At 36.2% G+C, this 23,334-nt stretch overlaps 1 protein-coding gene across 6 annotated transcripts in view; it reads left to right on the forward strand.

Moving 5' to 3' along the window:
• Positions 1-23,334, forward strand: part of ARFIP1 (ADP ribosylation factor interacting protein 1) — a 1,064,000-nt gene that overhangs the window by 314,931 nt on the left and 725,735 nt on the right. For 4 of the 6 annotated variants that reach the window (XM_044062456.1, XM_044062455.1, XM_044062459.1 and 1 more), the window contains one exon: positions 14,436-14,530. The exons of the other annotated variants lie outside the window; for them this stretch is intronic. In XM_044062456.1, coding sequence (XP_043918391.1) covers positions 14,438-14,530 — 93 coding nt within the window. In that variant the 5' untranslated portion in view covers positions 14,436-14,437. The remainder of the gene's footprint in view (positions 1-14,435; positions 14,531-23,334) is intronic. 6 annotated transcript variants of the gene reach the window in all.

Below are 23,334 nucleotides of genomic sequence, written 5' to 3' on the forward strand. Positions count from 1 at the left end.
ATTCATTTATTGATATTACAGTTAGTAATTATTTCCAGTTTGCAGAATAATTTGGACTTATCCAATCTGAGATTGTTTTAGATATTGATGCTTTTATATATGTTTCTATATCAGGAAAGTTTAATCCTCCCCATTTCCATGCTCTGATGTGATGCATTAAAGCTATTCTGTTTCTTTTGGGAAACCATAAAAATTGTATTAGGCATGAGTCTATTTCTTTGAGTATATTCCTTTCTGGTAACAGTTGTATTGCCAAAGCTTTATATAGAATCTTGGGTAGTAAAACCATTTTTATTAATTGTACTCTATCTTCAAATGTTAATATTATTTTGTTCCACTTTTCCACAGAGATTTTAATTGTATTGATGATATTATTGTAGTTTTTGAGATTAATTCATTATTATCCTTGCATGACTCAATTCCTAGATATTTTAAGGTAGAGTCTTGTTCCCTATAATGTGATTCCCCCTCATCTGCAGTTCTTCTTTTTTTTTTTTTTATTTAAAAATAAAAATGTTGATTTTGATTTATTGAAAAGTAGTCCTGAAGTCCTGTAGAATGTGTTAAAGTATCTAATACTTCTAATGTCTCTTTTGTACTGGATAATCATAATATGTCATCAGCAAAGAGCATTACTTTAAAATTGTTTTGTTCATAAACATCTACTCCTTTGATTTTTGTATTGTTGCGTATTGAATCTGCCAATATTTCAATAGCCAAAGCAAATAGAATTGATGACATGGGACATCCTTGTTTAGTACCTTTTGTTATATGTATAGATTCAGAAATGAAAGGACCTAGCTTAATATACGCTAAATTATTTGCATATATATGTAGTAGATGAACAAAGGAAAGAGGAAATTCAAATAACACCAGGATTTTGAATAAATAGTCTCAATTTGGGGAATCAAAGGCTTTCTCTGTATCTAAGCCAACTATGAGTGTTTCTTTATTTTCTTTATTAACATAATCTATAAGAGAAATTATCCTTTTAATATTGTTCATAGGTTCATAGGTGTGTACTAGGCTAATGGCCTTGGAGCCTTTACAAGCCTAGCCCATAGGATTACCCTTGTCATGTGTGTGTCTATGATATATAAATCCAGTTTGATCATTATTTCTTGTTTTGGATAGTGGTATTTTCATTCTGTTGGTTAATATTGTCATACATATCTTATAGTCATTGTTTAATAATGATATAGGTCTATATGTGGTACAGAGGTTTTCCTTTAGGATTAGTGTGACTAAGGAATATCTCCAAGAAGGTGGTATTAAAGCTTGTGACCAAATTTCTACTATAGTTTTATGGAAGAGGGATAGTATCTTTGAGGGGAAAAGTTTATATATTTCCATAATTATGCCATCTATACCTGAAGCTTTATTATTTTTACCCTCTTTTATTGTATCTGTAATTTCTTTGTAAGATATGGGTGCTTACAGATCTAGTTTTAATTTTTCTGTTTTTTTTATGTTAGAACATTTTTCATCTAGATTTAATTGGCCAATATGTATATTTTCTTTTTGGAAATGTTCCATATAGTGATTTCTATAGGCATCAAGAATGTCACCTATATCCAAGATATTTTTCCTTTTCTTTTCATGGAAGATACTTTTAATGTTGTTAGCTTTTGATTGTATTTTGATTCTTGTAGATAAATAATGTAGATATTTGGGAGAAGTGGCCAATGTATTAATTTTTAGTTTTTCTAAAGCTATACTAGTTTTATGTGCTAGAATTTTGTTGTACAATACTTCTACTTTTTCATCTCCAAATGATTTTGATTTTTTTTCAGCTTTAACTGACAGAAGTTTGGATTGTAGATCTAATAACTCAGAATCCCATTCTCTGATTTTTTATACCGTATTAGTGTTTTACCATATATGTAAGCCTTTAATGAGTCCCATATCATTATTTTATTTATCTCTGTGGCGTAATTAATATCCAAGAAGAACTGTAATTCAGATAAAAAACCGGGTTTGAACTCTTTAATTGTAGTTTTATATATATATATATATATATATATATATATATATATATATATATATATATATATATATATATATATATATACATATATGCTAGAATTCTGGAGTTAGAGATTAATGGTTTGAAGTTTTAGTATCAATGAATTGTGGTCTAAAAAGGGTCATGGAGTGATTAAGAAATTAATGATTTTAGAGTGTAAGTCATGGGCAACAAATATTGTATCTATTCTAGCTTGGGTACCAAATTTGTGATCTTGATGGGAAAACAACAAAGATTATCTTCTTTAAATTTGAAAGTATTTGCAAGATGAAATGATTCTACCCACTTGTTTAAAGCTTTTGATACAGTAGATGTATGCAGAAGTCTTTCATTTGTATTTTCAGAAATATCATATTTACAGTTAAAATCTCCCCCTAATATTAAGTTGCCTTTATAATTATTGGAAATTAAATCCAAGTCTTTTTTACCAGTTCCTGATCCAGTGCCTAGGAACCAGTATCGATTGGCTAGGGTCCATATTCTGTTATTATATTTAACTATTACTAATGCCATAATGTCTTCTTTGTCTTCATACTTATAAATGATTTCTGGGTTAATCACATTTGTTTTCCATAAAATTGTTACCCCTTTTGTCTTTGTCTTAGTGGATTGTGCCAATGTCACATATTCCTTATGATTCCATTTGTAATTGTCATTTGTTATGAAATGAGTTTTTTGAAGGAAGACAATTTATGCTTTCTTCAGTTTTAAATATTTCAGTAGATTTGATCTCTGGCTAGGATTGTTTAAGCCATTGGTATTTAAAGATAATAAAGGTAAATCTATCTTGGGTTATTTAGAATATGTATGTTTGTTTTATTGTGACTATTAAACATTTTCCTCTTATAACTATAAAGTATGTGTTTGAGCTTTTAAAGGAAATGATCAGTTTTATACTTTGTTTACCAATAAAGTAATGTTTTGGTCAGGCATACTAAAAATGTTTTTGTGAAATAAATTTAAACTAATAAATTTTAACAAAACTAAGATCCGCACTAGCCTTGGAATGAAAATCATTCCTAATCTGATGGATAAACCTAAGTCCATCAGATTATCACTCATACCTTGACAATCCAGAACATCTGAGCTTCATAAATTGAATTATCATATTGTAATAGGAATAAACAAATATTTATATTATTTGAACAGATATAGTACTATTGTAGATTAGACAGAATTCAAATACAATATAAATGTCTACTTACTGTATAAACAATATTTACATGAAAGGTAGATGACAAAGCAGTTCCATCATAGTAAAGTAGGATGTATCATATATAAAAAGATTATAGCACACAGTTATTTAATATATTCACCCTTATTGATGAAGTCTTTCAAAATGTATTACTTAATATAAATAGATGGTAATAATATTTATACCTAATGTTTATAATACAGTGTATTTTACTAGATATGTCAGAAGTTATATTTCATTGTTTGCCAGCATTTAAGTAATCACTTTGTTTGTTGCTAACTTAAAAAGTTTGTTTTATGTAAACATTGATGAAAGTTAGTACATTTTAATTATCAGTGCATCCCTCTTCCCCCCATTTCCTACACATAAGGATTTTTGTATCTGTCATTTCTTATTATAAAATGAGTGAAATTACAGGTCAAAAACAACAAATTCACTTGTTGTAATTAATGATTGCAAGTTCCTTTTCCATATTCATAAATTGCCATTTTATGGCATATACTGAACATTTTTAGATTTAAATGGCAACATTCTATTTTATATAATCAGCAAAGGTTAAACTAACTGATTTATTGTCAGTTTAATACTGTTTGTTCAGAATGTGATTGTTACATTCTGTGACATTCCTAGTTCAGGCTTCTATTGTTTCCCTTAAACAACTTTGTCAGATTGATGTCATGTTTAAAACATTAGTTACCTTGGTAACAGCTTAAGTATTATTGGTCAAGATGGGTTACAAAACCACAGTTCAAGTTAAAGCAATTGTATGACTTGTTATGCACATTTACTTATATGAGAAAATCATCATGCTTCCCCTTGATGTTCAATATAGTGTATGTCATTTATGCCAAGTTAAAAGAGTAGTGTTATTATATACAAGCCCATGTTATTAAACTGGGTATCTATTGTCAATTTAATACTATTTGTTCAAAATATGATTTGTTATGTTCTTTGACATTTCAAGTTCAGGCTTCTATAGTTTCTCTTGAACAATTTTGTCAGTTTGATGTCATGTATAAAACAGTTACCTTAGTAATCGCGTAAGTATTATATATGGTCAAGATGGGTTATAAAAACTACAATTCAAGTTAAAGCAATTACATGACTTGTATGCATATTTACGTATATAAGAAAATCTTCATGCTTCCCCTTAATTTTCAATGTAGTGTATGTTATTTATGACAAGTTAAGACAGTAGTGTTATTTTACACAAGCCCATGTTATTTAATCGTATCTTTAATATCTAAATTCAGCAGACTGCTTCACCTTATATGACTATTATATATTTTATGTCTAGACTTACTAAAATCCTACATTACATAACTATTGTGTGTGTGTGTTTTTTTTTTGGCTGTTGCTTAGTTATTTGAGAGACCACAAGCTGTAATGTTTATTCTTATTAGCTCCTTCCAAGCATGTTTATTCAGTCCATAGACTTTAAATTATGAGACCCTTCTAGTTTCTTATTTGTTATATTTCCATCCTTACATACACACATCAGTACTTCAAGCACTGGCAACAATGCCTATCCAGTTTTGCCAGAATACCATTCATAGTTCATGTGGTGTGTTTCCAGGCTGTTCTTAAAATATCCAAACCAATATTTGTCCTGTTCCATGCAGTGGCCACTGTGCCAGTGAACCACTCCACACACTTTCCATTCCCACAGATATTTCCAGGAAGGAAGTTTGACTCTCTAGCACTTCCTGGCAACCCCAAACACCCCTAGAATCAGCTATCCCCATATGCTCAACACGTCCGAGCAAGCTCACCTCCCAGACCACTACAAAGGGTACTGCACAAGACCAAGTGCTCTAAGTCTTTCACAATAACTCAGACTTCCACTCATATGCAAGTCCTTAATGTGTTTGGACCAAAATACATTTTAAATATAAAAATGCACTTTTGATTCTTGATAAAAAAAGAAACAAAAAAAAAAAACTTAATGAGCTAAACGAAGTGTTGGGAGACCATCTATAAGTGCACATGTGGTTTAAAACAGCCGTTTTATTATATATATATATATATATATATATATATATATATATATGGGTTCACTTTATAACATCGAAATACTGAAATGTCGAATTTTAGTATCTCAAAGCTATAAAGTCGAATGTGTGAAATAGCGAACGTTCATAATCGCGAATTTCACATATGTCGAATATATGTCGTATTCGCGGTTATGAAGTTGCGCTACGTAATGTCCGGGTTTGTGTTTAGGTGGTGCGTGGTGCCATATGTGGATGTAGGTGTTATGTCAGGTAAGTGAGTGTTTTGTAAGGGTTTTGAGTGGGAGTTAGAGTGTGTGTGAGGGATTGGAGATGTGCGTGTGTGAGTTTGCTTTTGTTTCCTGTTTATGTGATCTCTGAGTTAGTATATATTAGTAGGGGGGTGTAGGGACACAGCCCACATGGGTGCAGGGGCTTGCCCTGCTTATGTGTGTATGAGTTGTGTATGTGTGTAGTTTTGTTTGTTTATGTTGTGATGTGGGTGTTTTGGTGTATGTATGGTGTAGTGTGTGCGGTTTGTTCGGTGTTTTGAATTTCACGGTTTTGGGTTCGAGGTTTTGTTTGTGTTTTGTGGATTCGGTTTCATGGTCTCGATACTGAAATTTGATATTTCAGTATTTCGAGATTATGAAGTGAATATATATATATATATATATATATATATATATATATATATTTTTTTTTTTTAAACCAAAAATGTCATTGCAGAGAATCATCTCACAGGCTCCTCAGAGCCATTAAGCATTCATCAATCTGTCTCCTTTACCATAGCAACCTGGGAGTGTCTGTTTCTGTTAGTGTGTTTGTGTACTGCATACCAGAGGCTTGCAATGCACCTGAAGCAAAGCTTCTAAGCTTCACTTCACTGCAACTTCAAGCCTAAATTCCCTCCCTTTCAGCAAGGCAGCAGCCAGGAAAAGGACGGAGAGCAAACAGATGAAAAAAAAAACTTCCAACAAACCGCCACAACAAGAGACAACGCACTCCTCCAGCCCCCCACCTCTCACTCAGCAGACGTACAAACAAACCATTCTCTGCCAAAATATCCCAAATCACAGTTCTAGCACCCCCTTCCCCTGGATCCAGGCTAAAACACCAAATGTCTCTTCCTAATACACAAGCATCAGTAAACCTCGACCATAAGGCAGTGCTCACAGCTTCTTGGAGATGAAAATGGCAACATATAACAGCTGCCAGACACAGCTGCAGCCACAAATACCATGTCAGGCTTAATCAAACAGCACTCGAAGCTATGATACCTGCCATAATTGATATTAATTATGTTTAGACAGAATAATAATGACATTTGTACTAGCTGCCAGACACAGCTGCATCCACGCACACCATGTCAGGATTGATCAAACAGCACTCATAGCTGTGATACCTGCCATAATTGATATTAACTATATTTAGACAGAATAATGATGACATTTGTACTAAGAGCTTTGTACTATTATATAACCAGGATATACATGACATTTCTAAATCATACTTTAACTGCAGAAGGCATTAATCTCCATGACAGCATTTGTTTTCAAAACACTCTACTGTTACTGCTATTGTATATAATGTTAATTTGTTACATTTGAGTCTGAACTCTGATGAATGGTACCTTGTTGAATTAGTTAATTAATTACTTAAATTATTATAAGTAAAATCAATGAAAAATGAACAAGATAAGTATTCATTGAGTTCAAGTTGGGGAATAGAAATGTCTATGTTTGTATTGTATGTTGCTTTGTTTGGCTTATATATATAATGTAAATAGTAACCCATCTTGACCTACCTTTGTTTGTGAAGAATTACTGGACTCTTTGAACATTCTGAATAAATCATTACTGTTCTCAGTTGTTTAAGAATCCTTCCCTTTTTTTTTAAAAAATAAAAACAGATGACAAGTGATGTACCATATCAGTTGATACTTTGAGAGATGCAGTTGTAAGAGTTATTTTTTTGGGAATGCTGTCTTGGAATCATTTTTTTTTTGTTTCTTCTTTCTAGCATCAGTTCAAGGATTTGTTTCTTTTATTCTTTTAGGAGTAGGGGCCATCCATCCCATTTCATCTGGGATAGACACTATGTTGTGTTTGATGAATGTCGTAGCTTCTTTTAAGTCATTAAAGGTTCTCATATCATTGGCAAAAATTCTTTTTATCTTGGCTGGAAATGCCAGCTGTGCTTTAATGTTGTTTTGTTTCAGTAGTTTTATTATTGGCCAGACTTTTTTCCTTTGTTATAGTATTCTGGAAGAATAATCATTGTCAAACCTTATCAGGCTTTGATTGTACTTTAAGGGTGTTTTTCTCCAAGCAGATTTTAATATTAGTTCCATGTCTAGAAATGAAAGAAATTTTATAACTATGGATCTAGGTGGAGTATTTGAGTTAGAAGCAGGTTTCCTCAGTGCTGTATGTGCCCTTTCAATTCCAAATGAAAGTCGCTCTTTCAAGTCTAAATATTCAGGAGGCCAGGTCAAGAATTAAATAATGTCGTCTTCTTCAGTGTTTTCAGGCAGACCAAAGATCCTTGTGTTGTTTCTCCTTTCCCTGTTTTCTAAGTCCTCTATTTTGTTAAGCAGCCATGTATTCTGTTTAAGCAGAAATTCTTTTTGGAATTCTTCCTCTTTGAGTCTCCCTTCATTGTCATTTAGAGAAGTCTCTATATTTGTTATTTTTATATGGTGTTACTGTAATAGTTCCTTAAGGGTATCCGTTTGTTTTTGAGAATTTAGTTTGAGGTTTTCTTAGTCATTTTTAAAGCCATCCATCTTCAAAGATAGTTCCTGTAAGGTAGATATCATAAATTGCAGTTCTGTTTTCAAAGCAGCATCTGGATGAGAATTCCTTGAGTTCATATTCAGTGGCTCCATATATCTCCCAAGTTACTTGACCGGAACATTTTTGTATATCTCCACCAAAATTGATATTTATGTAGTTTCTGATGTTTTAAACTTGAAAATAATAAATTTTCCTATATTATTATACTAGTTTATGGAGCTCTCAAAATTCACTGCTCTCAGCTGACCATCTAGGCTAAGCCCCCGAAAGATACTGGTCTTGAGTGGCATTTTACCTTCACCAGTAGCAATGCTGAGATTCAAAGACAAGGTAATTGGCAATGTGTTTGATTGTCATACCAGGGGGCTATAGTATGTGTCAACTTGGGATGAGATGGCTGACAAGTCAACCTGCTTTCCCAGGGGTGGTCTGCACCTCAATTACAAAGGCTTTTCCATTCTGGCTAAAGTACTTGCTGCCCATGTATTGTCTTTTTTTAGGCAGAGTCCATCTGAGGGGCATTTCAGCCTTGTAAATTGTAATTTGGAACACATTAATGTGGCTGTACTCAGTGCCAAGAGTCTTAAAAAAAAAAAAAAACAATGCCAGAGCTTGAAGCTGTCCTACCACTTGAGCACATTCATGTTCAGAGCAATGATATCACCCCTTTTATACCTGGGTATAATGTCTTCAGACATACTGCCAATTGTGGGGGAGTGTCAGTCTTTGTCAAGGATGTTATCACCACACAACAGGATTCCTTGGGACATCACGTTTGTTCTCACAGAAGTTCAAATCACCATAAACAAGAATTAATTATTTATTCATAGCTAGTTATAGTACACCCTCTATGTCCCCTTCTGAGCATCTTAATTCTAAAATTTCCATTAAACCCAAGACCTTTCTTCTGGGGGACTTCAGCTATCCTTTAATAAACTGGCTAACCTACACTGTTAAAGTTCATCATGCCAAGTTGTTCCTTGACTTAATAAATGCTAACTCTATGTCTCGTATAGTTTACCAACCTAGTTGGGGCCCCAGTATCCTTGATCTAGTCCTCAGAAATATGGACACTTCTTGCATACCTCCATTATGTATCACCATGCCTTGTTAAATCAGACCATCATTTTATGATATTCCCTTTAAAATTGATGGCACCTGTAAATAGCTGTGTCTAGGAACTTCTCAAAACCAAACTTTCTTGAATAACTTGACGACTTGAAAATAAATTCTGCTGTAGTCCTGTCCTCCTCTGAAGGATCCTATTGCCAGAGCTGCTACCTGTACATCATATGTCTACTCTCACTTAAAGTATATTGATGAGGCTGTCCATATCCCCACCAAATCCAATGAGAATTTTAAAAACAAATACCTGTAGCGGATACCCTTATAATTAAATTACATAAGAGAAAGAAACTGCTTAGTGCTTGTAAAAGGTCTCCCTGTACCTGCCTTAAGAGCACACTTCAGTAAATTAACAAAGAGCTTAAAGGAATAGTTAGGAAGCTCAAAGATGAGTATGAACTTAAAATAGCCATTGAAACCAAAAAAAAAAAAAGATAAGTGCATATCTTTCTTTAACTACGTCAGGAAGTTAAGACCTACCAGCCATTGTTTGTAGATAATCTACAGTAGTACTATGCTGTCTGACCCAAAGGAAATAGCCAACATCCTAGCTGACAAATTTAGTGACAAATTTGTTTCGTAGCTGTTAATAGTGTCACTATTCTTTTTATTCATACCACTGATCTTTTCTTTTGATTTTGTTGTTCTTGCATCAGTCCTTGTCTTCTTTCAACTTTTGTCACAGCATCTTTCTTGCCTTTGTTTACCATTTCTGCATATGAAATAGCTTCCTTACTGTTCACAACAAGACCCTGTTATAGATGCATAATTTTAAAGCCAGCTACACTACTGGCCAACCATAAACCCAAGCTGCTAACACCTTCCAGTAATCTAGCTCCTTTTGTCGATTCTTCCTCTATCTCTCCCAGCATGTGATCCACCATAGCACTCCAACTTGCTTTCCTCATCAGCATCCTGCTAACCTCAATCCCATTATCTCCATCGAAACAGGAGTTTCTAGATCTCCTTCTCCAAACTCTGTAAACCTATTGCCATAATGTACTATTCTGCATCACTGCACACTCAGCCTGGTATAATTGGGAATGTTCCATCTTCATTTAGTGGAACTAATCCTCTGATATGAGAATTTGTCATGGGTGCTCATTCTGTAGCTTACACAAAAAATGCCTATCCTAGTTGTTAATGGTAAACTGTGTTTTGTTAAAGAATGTTATAATTGTCATGTTTCACAGGTGCAGTGGATATAAAAAGTGTACAAACCCCTGTTAAACTGCCAGGTTTTTGTGATGTAAAAAAAGTGAGACCGCAGTAAATCATTTCATAACTTTTTCTCACCTTTACTGTGATGTAGAACCTGTACAATTCAATTGAAAAACAAACAAATCTGTTAGGGGAAAAATATAAAAAATAAAAAACATACAATACGCTGGTTGCATAAGTGTGCACCCCCTTAAACTAATACTTTGTTGAAGCACCCTTTGATTTATCCATTGTGTAGCCATGAGGTTTGCCTCTGCTCTTACTGGCACACTGGCACTGAGGGTAGGTGTATGGCCTAATCACACACTCCATGGATGTGGATGAGCTCCCCATATTACCGCAAAGCTCAGCAATGCCCCCCCCCCCCCACTACAACAACATGCTTCTGTGCATTTACTAATGAAGGCCACTGTTGGACATTGAGTAGATGTTGTGCAAGTCTGTTTTTTCAACTTTACTGTTTTGAAGTTGAGAAAGGATAATTCTAAATGCCAGACATCCTTGTTTATGTAACTGAATATATTTTGCAAGTTGTGATGCACTGAATCACATCAAAAGAATGCAGTTCAAGCTTTTATGAGAGTCATAAAAAGAACATTCCATCTACTTGCAGACATGAATCAATGGAAAGTGAAAAGAACTGATCCTATCTGCTTTGTAACAAGATATGTAAATTAGGGCTAATTACTTCATTTGTAAATAATTTAGTTGGATCATAGTAGGCTGACTTGCATATATGCTTTTATGGGTCTTGCTTAATCTGCCAGTTAGAGGAAATAGAGCCATAGTCCGAGAAATGTCTTGTCAATCCAGGTCTGTATGGCAAAGCTTATAGAAATAAAAGTCATGTCTGAGAAATGCACCAGAGAGGACATGTTTGAGTAAATGTGTTATCTCTGCACTCCCATAATTGGTTTACTACTTTTGAGGGGTATCACAGGTTATGGCATGGTGAGCTGAAGGTGTGTCCACAGGGCACAAACCACAACACTCCTCTTCCAAGGGCTGGATCACATTCAGGGCTTTATCCCTCCACACCATAACATCTGGCAGGGGGACTGTTCTTTTCACAACAGAGGATGTAGCACATCTTAATGCATACATTCAACACAAGGAAGGGCTAGAAGCATTCCAACAGACTTGTGAGCTTGTGATAGACTTGTGTTCACACTTCAAGAACTGGATTTTCTTTAAATAATTTTTATAATGACTTGTTAAGGAGTGCATTTGAGAACAGATAAAAATTACAAAACAAATCCACGAATATATGTATTTGCTATATTGATTTATTAGCTTTTGCCATCAGAGTTTTACAGTTTTCATACGAGGTTACAGGTGAGTGAATATATAATTACTTTACCTTAGAATACTTCTCATACACATTGTACTTGAGTATTAGGTTTTATATGTACTTACATAGCTATTTTTGTAGCCCAAGCAGACTTCAAAGAATTTTTCCTCAGGTAGACAGCAAATGTTGGAGGTGTGATGGGGCAGAAAGATGCAACTGAGAACATATTTTCTGGGAGTGTAATGAGTTGGTAGACTTTAAAGATTCCCTGCTGAATGCTCTGTCGAAGATGCTGAGTGAGCAAGTTGGAGTGACTAGTAAAATGACATTTTTGAGCTATGAAATAAACTCTGAATTGCCTAGACATAGTAAGGCCTTGCCAAGTCTAATTGTGATTGCTGCCAAAAAAGCAGTTACCTAGAAAGCGGAAATCAGTCTAAACTGACTTTACTAGCAGTTCTACTAGTATATAGGTAAAACAACTGGAACTAGGATTTTGAGAAAAGGGTAGGAGCAAATTACATAGAAAAATGGGAACTTTGGGGTCAATACCTGCAGATGAGGAATAAGGTTTAAAAGAAGGCAGGATTTGAATGAGCTAATAGCTGACTAACAGTGACAGGATATGTTAAAAGTAATGTATAATGTTTGCAGCTACAATTGTGTCACATGGTTTGGAATGTGTAATGTTTGCACCTGCAATTGTCGCTATGGTTTATTGTCATTTATGTAAATGTAACATGGCCTGTGTCATACATAATAATTTAATAAAGATGTTTCTTGTTTTTAAAAAAAAAATAGGTTTTACACTAGTACAGCCACCATGTATTGTAAACCCACCGTAATAAATATATTTTTGCCCCAGTCTAGTAGCACATTCTAGACATCTGGCTGTGTTTCTTTTCTTGAATTCCTTCCAAACGATTATAATCAGAAAGGCAAGAGTTTAATTTGTTGGCAGATGACATCATTCACAGACTCCTAGCTAAGGGCAGGAGTGACAAAATTCTTCATTATTCCCTTATAAAGCTTGGGGGTATTTCACCCATTGATGTGGGTTTTTCCCAGTTATAGGTATGGTAGGCTCTCCCTAAGCAGGATGTATTTTTGTCACTCAATATGCCTCCTTTGGTGGTGGTGGTGTACATATCCTTAAGAAGCAGAGGCACGAGTGACTTTGCAGAAATGCTTATGGTGTCACTTTTAACCTCATGGATAGATTGGTACATTCAGGGATGAGCCCTCTTCTTGAGAGAACAACATTCATCTGATGTGGAAATATGTAGTGGGTGCTCAATCTGCCACTTGTGTGCAAAATCATCTGTCCAGATTATTAATGGTAAACAATGCCAGTGTAGCTGTCATGTTTAACATGTAGCTTGTACTGTACAAGTTCTTATCTGAAATGTATTATACTTATAAAGAAAGGCATGTGTTATGATTTTAGAACACACATCACATATAAGAAGCAACACAGTGGCAAGTCCAGTAGCTGTATATTTTAATCAAGCCCTTGCTAGGGACTCTCAAGCTTTTTTGTGGTGTGTGTTGTGTGAGCGCGCGCATGCATAACTTTATACATAAGAAACAAAAGCAGAGTTAGTCACACATGTTGTAAGTACTCTTCTGCATCAGAAGGCATGGCTGATCAAGTATGATACACTGCACTGTAAATGTATGAATAACACATTTTTTATGTATTTCATTTAAAGTGTACTTGTTTTCAGTTATTTGGCAGATACTTGTTGATCAATATTATTGATTATTTGTCAGCTTGTTTATATGTGATGAAAGAAGAAAGATTATACAATAAAATGTTATTAGTATTCTGGAAAGTGCATGCAGGTTCAGTGTCCAATCACCATGCCTGTTGTAAATCAAACATATCCCAGTAGAAAGAAGTTTCATCTCTCAAAAGTGGCAGGCTTTCTGTTGTAATATGCTTCTTATTGCCATCCAAAAGATATTTTAACAGACAGACTGTTAAATGTCAGAAAAAAACAAGAACTTCTGCAAAACTGTAAGTAAAGTATGGCAAATATGGCAAGTATGCAAATAAATATGTATGTAAAGTAATGAAGTATGGCTATCAGCAGTAAGATTGATTGTATTGCTGGTAACCATTACCCTAAACAGTCCAAAGTTTTACAGAACACTCCTGATTTTTGTCATATTTTTGCCACATTTCTTGTGTCTGGTCAAAAAAAAAATTTCAATCTGAAAACCCCCTTCTACTCTACTGCACTCTAGTGCTTTAATGTGCAAGCATACAGACATACATGTCTTACACGTGAGCAAGTACATCACTACAGAATAGAGAGGAAGCTGAAGTAAAGTCATTGTATAATAACAATAGTCACTCCTAGGTGTGGGTGTCCCAGGATTTACCCATACCCAGTTGTGGATTGTTGCTTAATTGCACATCTGCGGGGTTATAATCAGGCGAGGGTTTCAATTTATTAGATTAATTGTACTTTGTCTCCCTCTAGTGACCATCCATGCCATTACAGTCTTTCTGAAAATTTAATTTGCCTTTATTTAATTGATAAGTTGCCTTTATTATTTAATTGATTAGTAATTTTTGAATAAGACTGTTGAATGGCTGACTGTTAAAGATGCTGTTGTTTTAATTAACTGCTAAGGTAGTACCAAGATGCTAGTTATGCCATAAATTACTTTTATGTTTTAAAATATTAATAAAACCTGAATTTTATTAGTATACTTGGTTCCACATAGAGTGCAGTCATACAAGTCAGAAGTACACGCTAAATATTTTGTTTGATTTCAGGTATGTCAGAACAACATGATGATTCCACAGATGTTAAAGAACTCTCAACTAATGCAGCTCATCCAGCTGCAGAGGACCTTGACTCTGACCAAGAGGTGATTGTATAATCACTTATCTATCGGGCAATCCTAATAGAAATTTCACATTGAATTGGGCACTTTGAACATGTTCATGCTGTTGTAGTTTTCAGTATCTTTGCCTGTTGTGGTGCCTGGAAAACACTACCTGATTACTTCAATTACACAGTAATTTCGAAAAGTAAGTTACTTTTTTCAGCAACATGAACATGTTCTTACAAAACTTGTGATTTAACTTTGATTCTAAAAGTGTTTAAGGTGCTCTTAATATTTAAAGATGCAAGCAGAATGCTAAGGTTTTCAAAGGCAAACCTAATTTTTTTTATTGCTGAATTAGCATTCTGTGTTCTATACATATATCTGCATCTGTGCTTTTTAAATTAGTCTGCTTCTGTCACTGTGCAGTCCCATTTTTTTTCTTGTTTTCTCTTTTGTTCATCCTTTCTGTTGTACAGTTTTTTTCCTAGATGGTGGAGGTAATTTTCCTGACGATTTCTTGCAGATTGCACACTGCAGATGATGTACTGGCATTCCTGTTATGCTTGTTTGACGTCATTATGGCAAGTTTCTAAAGGTGCCTGCAGACCAAAGTGTTTTTATATATGGGTGGGTGTGTGTGTGTTTTGTGTACTTTTGCAGTAGTAACTGGTAAAACAGTGGCTCAGTTGCAAAAGGTCTAGCTCAGAGTTCCAGGATTCAGTCTGGATTTCTGGTCAGTATCAGTGTAGAATTTGCACTGTTTACTCAAGCCTGCATAAGTTTTCTGCTAGTGCTCTGGTTTCCTTCCACATCTTAGGAACATGTTTGACTATACTAAACTGTGTCCTCTTGTGTTTTTGTGTCACATTTGTGTGTGTGTGTGTGTGTGTGTGTGCATAGCCGGCCTTAGGCATAGGCCAACTAGGCTGCCGCCTAGGGCGCCACTCTAGTAGAGGTGCTTTTACAGTATTTATTTAGTGTCGGTAGACCAGGATGGGGGCACCTGGTGGTGTGGTGGGGGCGCCGTGGAGCCCTTTTGCCTAGGGCACCAGTTGACCTAAGGCCGCTCCTGTGTGTGTGTGTGTGTGTGTGTGTGTATGTGTGTATGTGTGTATGTGTGTATGTTTGTGTGTGTGTGTGTGTGTGTGCGCGCGCATATAGATTGTGTATAGGTGTAGATAAATATGCACACCTGCACAGAAACATACACTTGCATATGTTGTACTTCTGTTTGTCCTTGTGAATCAAGTCATGGCTGGAAAACATTTAAAAGGGATCATGAAACCAGTCCATTAACAGATGATATAAAATTGTATTATTGCAGTTGTGGTGAGGGGTTTGTTTGTGTAAATTGGATGCAAGTTTAGGTCACCTTATTCCAGAAGGGAGTAGACATTTCTGATCATTTCATTGTACCTGTTGATGTTTTGTGTCATTGTAGACTCATGATATTGTAGCTGCCTTTTCCTCTTAAGTAGTGTATGGTATTCATTAACATGGTCTGTTGTAAAAATTTTGTTAATTTTCTTTTGTCCTTTTACTGTATACCCAAGCTTTTCCAGAGTGTACCCTGTGCACATAACTGGATAGAGGTGCATTGTTATGTGTGTATCTCTGTGTATTGAGCCTAAACAGAGAGTGGGAGGGTTGATGGTAGTCTTTTGTATTTGATTGGCTGTTTTTGAAGTTTGAAATATGTATTTAAGCAGATGCTAATTGATTTTTACTTGTCTGATGAAGCAATGTTGAGCACTGTGAAAGCGCTCACCCATCTTTATTAAAGCATTGGATTTTTTATACACTTTGTGGATTATCTAATTTCATTCCAGTTACCTTCAGCTTTTGGGTTTTATTCTACTAATATATATATATATTTGGGTCTACTTCACTTTACAGAAATCCCATTTCATTGACATTCAATTCACTGAGACCAAATCACCTAAAGTTCAAATTGCTGAAAATCCATTTCCCCGAATCTCATCTCACTGAATTGTAAGATATAGACTTGATGTGGCAGTGTGTAGAGTACTGTGAGGCAAGTAAAGGGTATATGCTGTCATCCCCACTGTAGTGTGACCTAGAATTAGTATATATATAGTAGGGGGGTGTGGGGAGCACAGTCCCCCATGCTGGGGAGTATGGTAGTTTTGTTTTATATTGTCTGGTTTTTGATAAGAGGATAAATAAGTAGTTTTTTAAGTTGTAGAAGGAGGTAGGCTTTACTTTTGTGAGTTTGTCTTTGGTTTGCCATTTAGTCTTGTGAAATGTATCTTTGTAAGCTGTTAGTGAAATGAGATTTCGGTGAAGTGAACTACACCCATATATTAAAATATGTGTATATTTGTGTGTGTGTGTGTGTGTGTGTGTGTGTGTGTGTGTGTGTGTGTGTGTGTGTGTGTGTGTGTGTGTGTGTGTGTGTGTGTGTGTGTGTGTGTATATATATATATATATATATATATATATATATATATATCTGTATCAATATCTCTCTCTCTCTCTCTATATATATATATATATATATATATATATATATATATATATATATATATATATATATATAATATTTAGTGGTTGATTTTTTTTAGTCTCACTTAATAGACGCAACCATATTAATTATTTTATTATGTTATGCATTCTAGGAAGACAGCAGGTATGACTTCTGGCTAATTAAGCATTTTGCAGTTTCATGTGTCTACATTTTATGTATTGACTTTATTTAACAGTATTTGTCATTAGAGCATATGTATTATGCTTGTCTTTCACCAAGTAACAGTTGCCCAAAGCAGACTTAATCAGTTACTTTCCATGATTGCTCATGCTGCTAAAACATGATGAGGGATTATTGAGATGGTCTTGATAGTTTATAGTCATCAGTAATGGCATGTTTTAAAGTGTACGTATGTGAGTCTTGTAGAACATGGTCAAAACAGAATGGAAGGTCCCCAATGGCGTAACTACCCACTAAGCCTAGATCCAAGCTGACCACCAATGCTGAAGTCACTGTTGAGACAAGATCTCTGTCTGAATGTTTCAATAGCAAGAACATTCTGATTTTTGGTGCCACATGTCCTCTCTTTTACTAGCAGCCCTTGTACTTAAGCTGATATACAGTGTGGGAAGAGGGTGTCCAAAAACTTTAGTATACTGGTCAGATTTCTAATATATTTGACAGGATACATCACATATAGCTTTATGCTAGTGCAGTAGTGATCTATGTGAATATGTAGTGTTATTGTTAAGTGTACTTGAACAGCTGTACTTTCCTCTTGTACTAGCTTGGACTTGCATCTTATACCATTCCTCCTCCTTACAGCCAAGTAATAAAGGATGAGAGTTGGATGCCTGCTGGCTGAGATTTTCTTGCACAGCTTGCAATCCCAAAACAGGTTTGCATTCAGAATGTGCTCTATGTGCATTAGCCATGTTATGGCATGTCTGTGGCACTTTATGTGAAGTGTGTATGTGCTGTCAGCATGCAGTTCTGTTACACAAATGTTTGTCTGAGATTAGATTCCTGGTTTGAGCAACCCTGAGGTAAGGAACTCCTCCCTTCACTTGGAGAGGGCAGCTGACTTTCCAGCTGTCCATTCAGCCTTTGGGCTTGCAGTTAGATCCCAGATGGTCTGTGTTGTTGTCAGTGCTGCAACTTCTACACCAGCCGGTATAGCATTATGTTCTACTGAATTAGCTGAGCATTGTTCTGCACAACAGTGTGTGTGTCATAGTCTTCCTTGCATCCTACTATGATTGATTAGATTCCTGCAGCTATCTTCATGTTTAGGTAACATAATTGTTGCAGCAGCTGCTGAAGCCAGTTGATTTTTTAGCTGGGATCTTAAGTAAGAAGGCAGAAATCTGTTGTACTTCATCTCCCAGACTACACCTGGATCTAATTTTGCCTGAGTGCAACTCCAGAAGGGCCGAATAGGGAACACTCCCAGTAATAAGAGTCTGGAAGAACACTTGCCCACTTAGAAGAAATACAGTAAGATAGTAGTAGTATGGGTTGTGTAACATAAGTGTAGTCTAGTGTTTCTCTGAATGGAATTGGGATGTCACATATGGTCCTCTGTTCTGTCCCAGAAGGTGCAGCAATGCTGTTATCACACACGCACCAGCTTACACTTAATCTTACTACAGAGTGATTTATTGGCTTTGTGTGTGACTTTCACCACATCTTATGTGCATACGGGACATCTGTTCAGACCCATGAATAACTAATGCTCGGTGACATGTTGCCACTAGTGTATTGTTTGTGAAGCATTGCAAGACACTTGCATGTGCTTTGGAAGCTTGTCTGCTGACCCTTGGTAACGTCATCCTCACCAGTCCTGGCCACAAAACATGCCTGGCTTCTTGACAGACTGAACTGTTATTGCAACAGGTGAGTTGCTTGTTACAGCAGCACCAGTAGCACCTGGGACACCTCTGCTGACACAGCAGTTGCTAATGCTGAGCGTCATGCTGCTGCATAGTGCATCGTTTGTTGATCTACACCAGACTGTGTCAAATTTACACTGGATGCTTTCCTTCCACCTTTTTCACCATTATTCTCACCTCTGCTTACCAAAAAACATCCTGGCAGTTCATCATTCTGAATCTAAGCAGCAGTGGTGATGGCCGTTATAGCAGCCACTGTGACATTATCAGCCATGTTGTCAGCTAATGAATCACACCTACAGGTGCTGCATCCAAACTCAGATTCTGCCTGTAAACTATTAGGGAGTCGTGGTTCTGTAGACAGTACTCCATCACTGGCTAATTTTTCACCACCTAAAAGTTAAAAATTCCATTAAGCACAGTTGTTTCCTTTATAGTATTTTAAAAACTTTACATTGACAGTACTCAACATAGCTACTACCCCTAACATCTTTACTATGTCCTGTAATTGCCAAATTGACAACCAAGAGGTATTATTGTCACTGCATACAGTGTACCTTATTTATCTATTCTGAAAATGGAGCCACGTGAGTGTTCTCCGCTTTACATGTAGAGAAAACTGCAAACTCCTATAGGACAGATTCATATGATCTTTCTTTTGAAGAACTATTTCATCAATATTACCAAAATTGGGTACCTGTTGAATTCTTTGACCGTAGTTGCAGTCTGAAATTATCTTTTGCTCTGAGGTGCCGCTATCTCAAGAGTTTGGTATGTATAGGTGGCATCAGAATGGAGGTTAGGGAGTTCATGAGAAATGCTTTAATGGTGCACCAGCAAGTTTCAGCTTTCACTGTTACTTAGCTGGCATTATATTTTATTTTGTGGACGTTAACAGTTCTGATCTTGCCAGTGTGATGATCAAAACCTGTCTTAGCAGCTGCTTAACAGTCCGGTGTTGCATCGCACATGCTGTTTGTGAGGTCACAGCTCATCAGCTCTCTTCCTGCAGCCTTGTATCTAAATAATTATTCCTGTTGCCCTTGTCCTTGATGTCATTAACTCTTTTTGATTACACTTTGTACAGAGATGGCCATTGTCTTCAAGCACATTAACATCAGACACAGTATCTGCCCTCTACAGTCTTTTAATTCCTTTCTGTCACCACAGCTCACAAGGTATGCTTCATATCAGCTCTGGATGCCGAGTAACACTTCATTCTATAAAGTTCTCCCTTCCTTTCCTCTATGAACCCTACATTGCAGCTGTTGCTAAGGTTTACCTCTTAAATGTTGCATAATGCATCCTGCAAACTATACTGCACAATGTACTGACTGCAAAAATACCTACAAAAGTCTCCCAAATATCAAAATATGTACAATTCTATATATTGTGTGTTGCTGTAGCAGACCATTGGATTAATGTCAAACAGTTTTCACAATTAATGCATATAGATTTTACATCTCACACTTGTATAGCTAGACCCATGCCACTTTCTTTTATAGGTATGTAGGATTTTCCAGTCTACTGGGTTCATATCCTTCATTACAAAAACAATGTTTTAGTATTACATATTTTTGTGGTGTATGTGAATCATACGCACAGCTGTCCAACAGTGGTGCAAATGCCACCAGAGTAAGTTCTGCACTAACAAGCACAGTACGTGATCACTGATAAGTTGCCACAATATCTGTTGGGGGTTGGCATAATGGCTAAGATGTTTATCTCGCAGATACATAGTAAAAGGTTTCACTCTTACCTTTGAGTAAAATCTCTAGACTTAAAATGGCCCCCAAGGCTAGCTAGTCTAGTACTAACTTATGAACTGTGAGCATTAGCTTAATGTACTCTTTCAGATGTGCATGCTGCATACTTGTGTTAGGAACTCATCAGTGACTTTATTCTCACACCTAGTGCTCACGGGTGCCTGTTCAACACTTGTCATGCACAAATTGAAATGTCGGACAACTCTATGAGATGTGAAATGTAAGGCTCTGCACCATATATGGAGCAGAAGGCAGACATACCTCTTTGTATGGCATTTTCTGCAACAACAATGGATGATGATTGGGTAAGAGCGACAGGCCAAGGGCAGACATGTAAACAGAGATGTCAGCACCTGACAGTTGACACTAGCACGTGCACTAATTGTGGTGGGAGTTGGCAGCATCTGCATAAATTGTCTGTCCTGAACCATTTACAGTCAAAAATCATCTCTGGCATTTATGGAAAGAGCAGGAGTACCACCCATTATCTGCATTCTGTGAATATCAAAGTAATACATGCTTATCTGTTGCATCTGCTACACTGTGTAGCAGTAGTACTTGGTATTAATCTCTTTACCCAGAGCATGAGGATATTGCCTAAAACTGCTGGGCATTCTGAGCAAAGCATGCTCGTTTAATAGCGTGTACATTGACTACTTGGATATTGTCATTTAGCTAAACTGGTATGAAGTGTATCCCAAATTTGTTTGGAATGCTTATTAGTAATGCACACTGCCAGTGAAGTCCCTCTGTTACAACCCCTGTTACTGTGAAGGCAGTATGAAGTGTCACCCATACTATTCACTGATGCAAAATCACAGTTCAGTGACTACTGTGTTCTTCGCATAGCAATACACAGTGTGCTGTAGCTTTCAGTAGTACATTTATACCATTATTCTAGATGATGGTCGTGCATTATTCTGTGAGGCCATACGTTTGCTTTTTATCATAATGATGCTTGCACATATGTTTGTATGTCTGTGGGAATATGCATGACAGGCAGTTATGTCACTGAATTTGGTAAAATGTGGACTTTGTACCATTGTTTTAGGGTTTGAAATGTCGATATAACTGGACATACTGTAAGAAGTTCATTTTTAGTTTTGTCACTGTGTTTGCACTTGTACAGAAACTTTGAGGAAATGTTTACTCTCCCAATATATTTTTTGACATTACACAAGCAGGAGCAGCCTTAGGTCAACTGGTGCCCAAGGCAAAAGGGCTCCACGGCACCCACACCACACCACCCGGTGCCCCCATTCTGGTCTACCTACATCAAATAAATATAGGAAAAGCGCCCCTACTAGAACGGTTGCCTAGGCAACAGCCTGGTTGCCCTATGCCTAAGGCCGGCTATGTACACAAGTCTAACAATGATGTTGCAAATATGTACACCTGCTTCTTTTCCTTTGTGTGCAACTGCATTTGTACAATATGAATAATTAACCATTCTAATACTGTACCAGTACTATGTTTCTATCAACACCTGTCCTCCCACTTAGTGTCCTTATAATGTAGCTGGATTGTGCTGTCAGTGTTCCATTTGCTGTTCTGAATAAATGTAAGTTGTATAACACATTTTTGGCATCACATGCCTCTGATATATTTTTGTTATTTATGATGTGTACAACTTGAGGTATTTGGACCCATCATATAATTGACACCTTTGCCCAGTGTGATAACTGTCACCAAATTACGAAACTTGCAGTATCTCTAATTTGAAAATACTTTAAACAGCCACATGTATATTAACAGACAATGAAAGTTGCATACAAATCTGTCCATGCTTTGGTGTATTTTCATAGTCATACTCGTATGTATTTGGCAGCATACGTACCATATTTTACCTAAGCTGGATAATGGTGTCCATTTGAGGCTAGCTAGCACTGCTACCATTTGTTCATTATTAGCCATTTGCATGTATGCATACTGTGAACATATTCTACTACGAGGGGGAATTATATCACTGGCTGCATGTGTGAATATTGTACTGGTACTGTGTGATTGCCAGTTGTGTTTGGTAATGAGAGTGGTGATTTGTCTTTGCCTTTCGGAAAGAAAACGAGATCTGCAGCAGACACAGCAGCAGGAGACTTAAGTAAAGCTGATGGTGTCTGTGCAACAGAAAACCCAGACTGCAGTGGAGTAGGCTGTCTAACTCCTTAGTGAAAAAGTCGAGCTTGCTGAGATGTAGTGGTCTCTGGTGTGGTAGGTGAGCCACAGCCCCTCAAGAGTCTATAAAATGAGTAAAGGGATGGAGCTTTCTAGCTTCTTTTGATAAACCTGAAATCATCTTAGTTAGAAACCTCTTGAGACTTCTGTAGTTTGATATGTCAAGTGAGGTACATTCCTAAAGGGGCTTTGTACTCTAATTATTATAATCTGTACTGACGTATGAGAGAATAATGACCTGTTCAGGTCAAGACAATGTACCATTGGCTGTTAGTTGTGCTAAGTAGAAAGACTTTTTTGATGAGAATTCCCACTTCTTTGATCATGTGGCAACTACCACACTGGGTCCCTGACCACATTTTTGTTTAACAGTGGAATATTGTGTATACTCTATGCTGAGGGTAGGGGGTGTTTGTCAGATGATACACTTTTGTGTTTAATTTGAGCCCATTTTCAGTAATCAGTAGGGTAGGTTTTTTTCTGAAGGGTACAGATATCAGAGGGTCTTGACAGTATCACCCCTTT

Source organism: Protopterus annectens, chromosome 2.part1 (assembly GCF_019279795.1).
Source record: "Protopterus annectens isolate FY-2018-M chromosome 2.part1, PAN1.0, whole genome shotgun sequence".
Classification (NCBI taxonomy): domain Eukaryota; kingdom Metazoa; phylum Chordata; order Ceratodontiformes; family Protopteridae; genus Protopterus; species Protopterus annectens.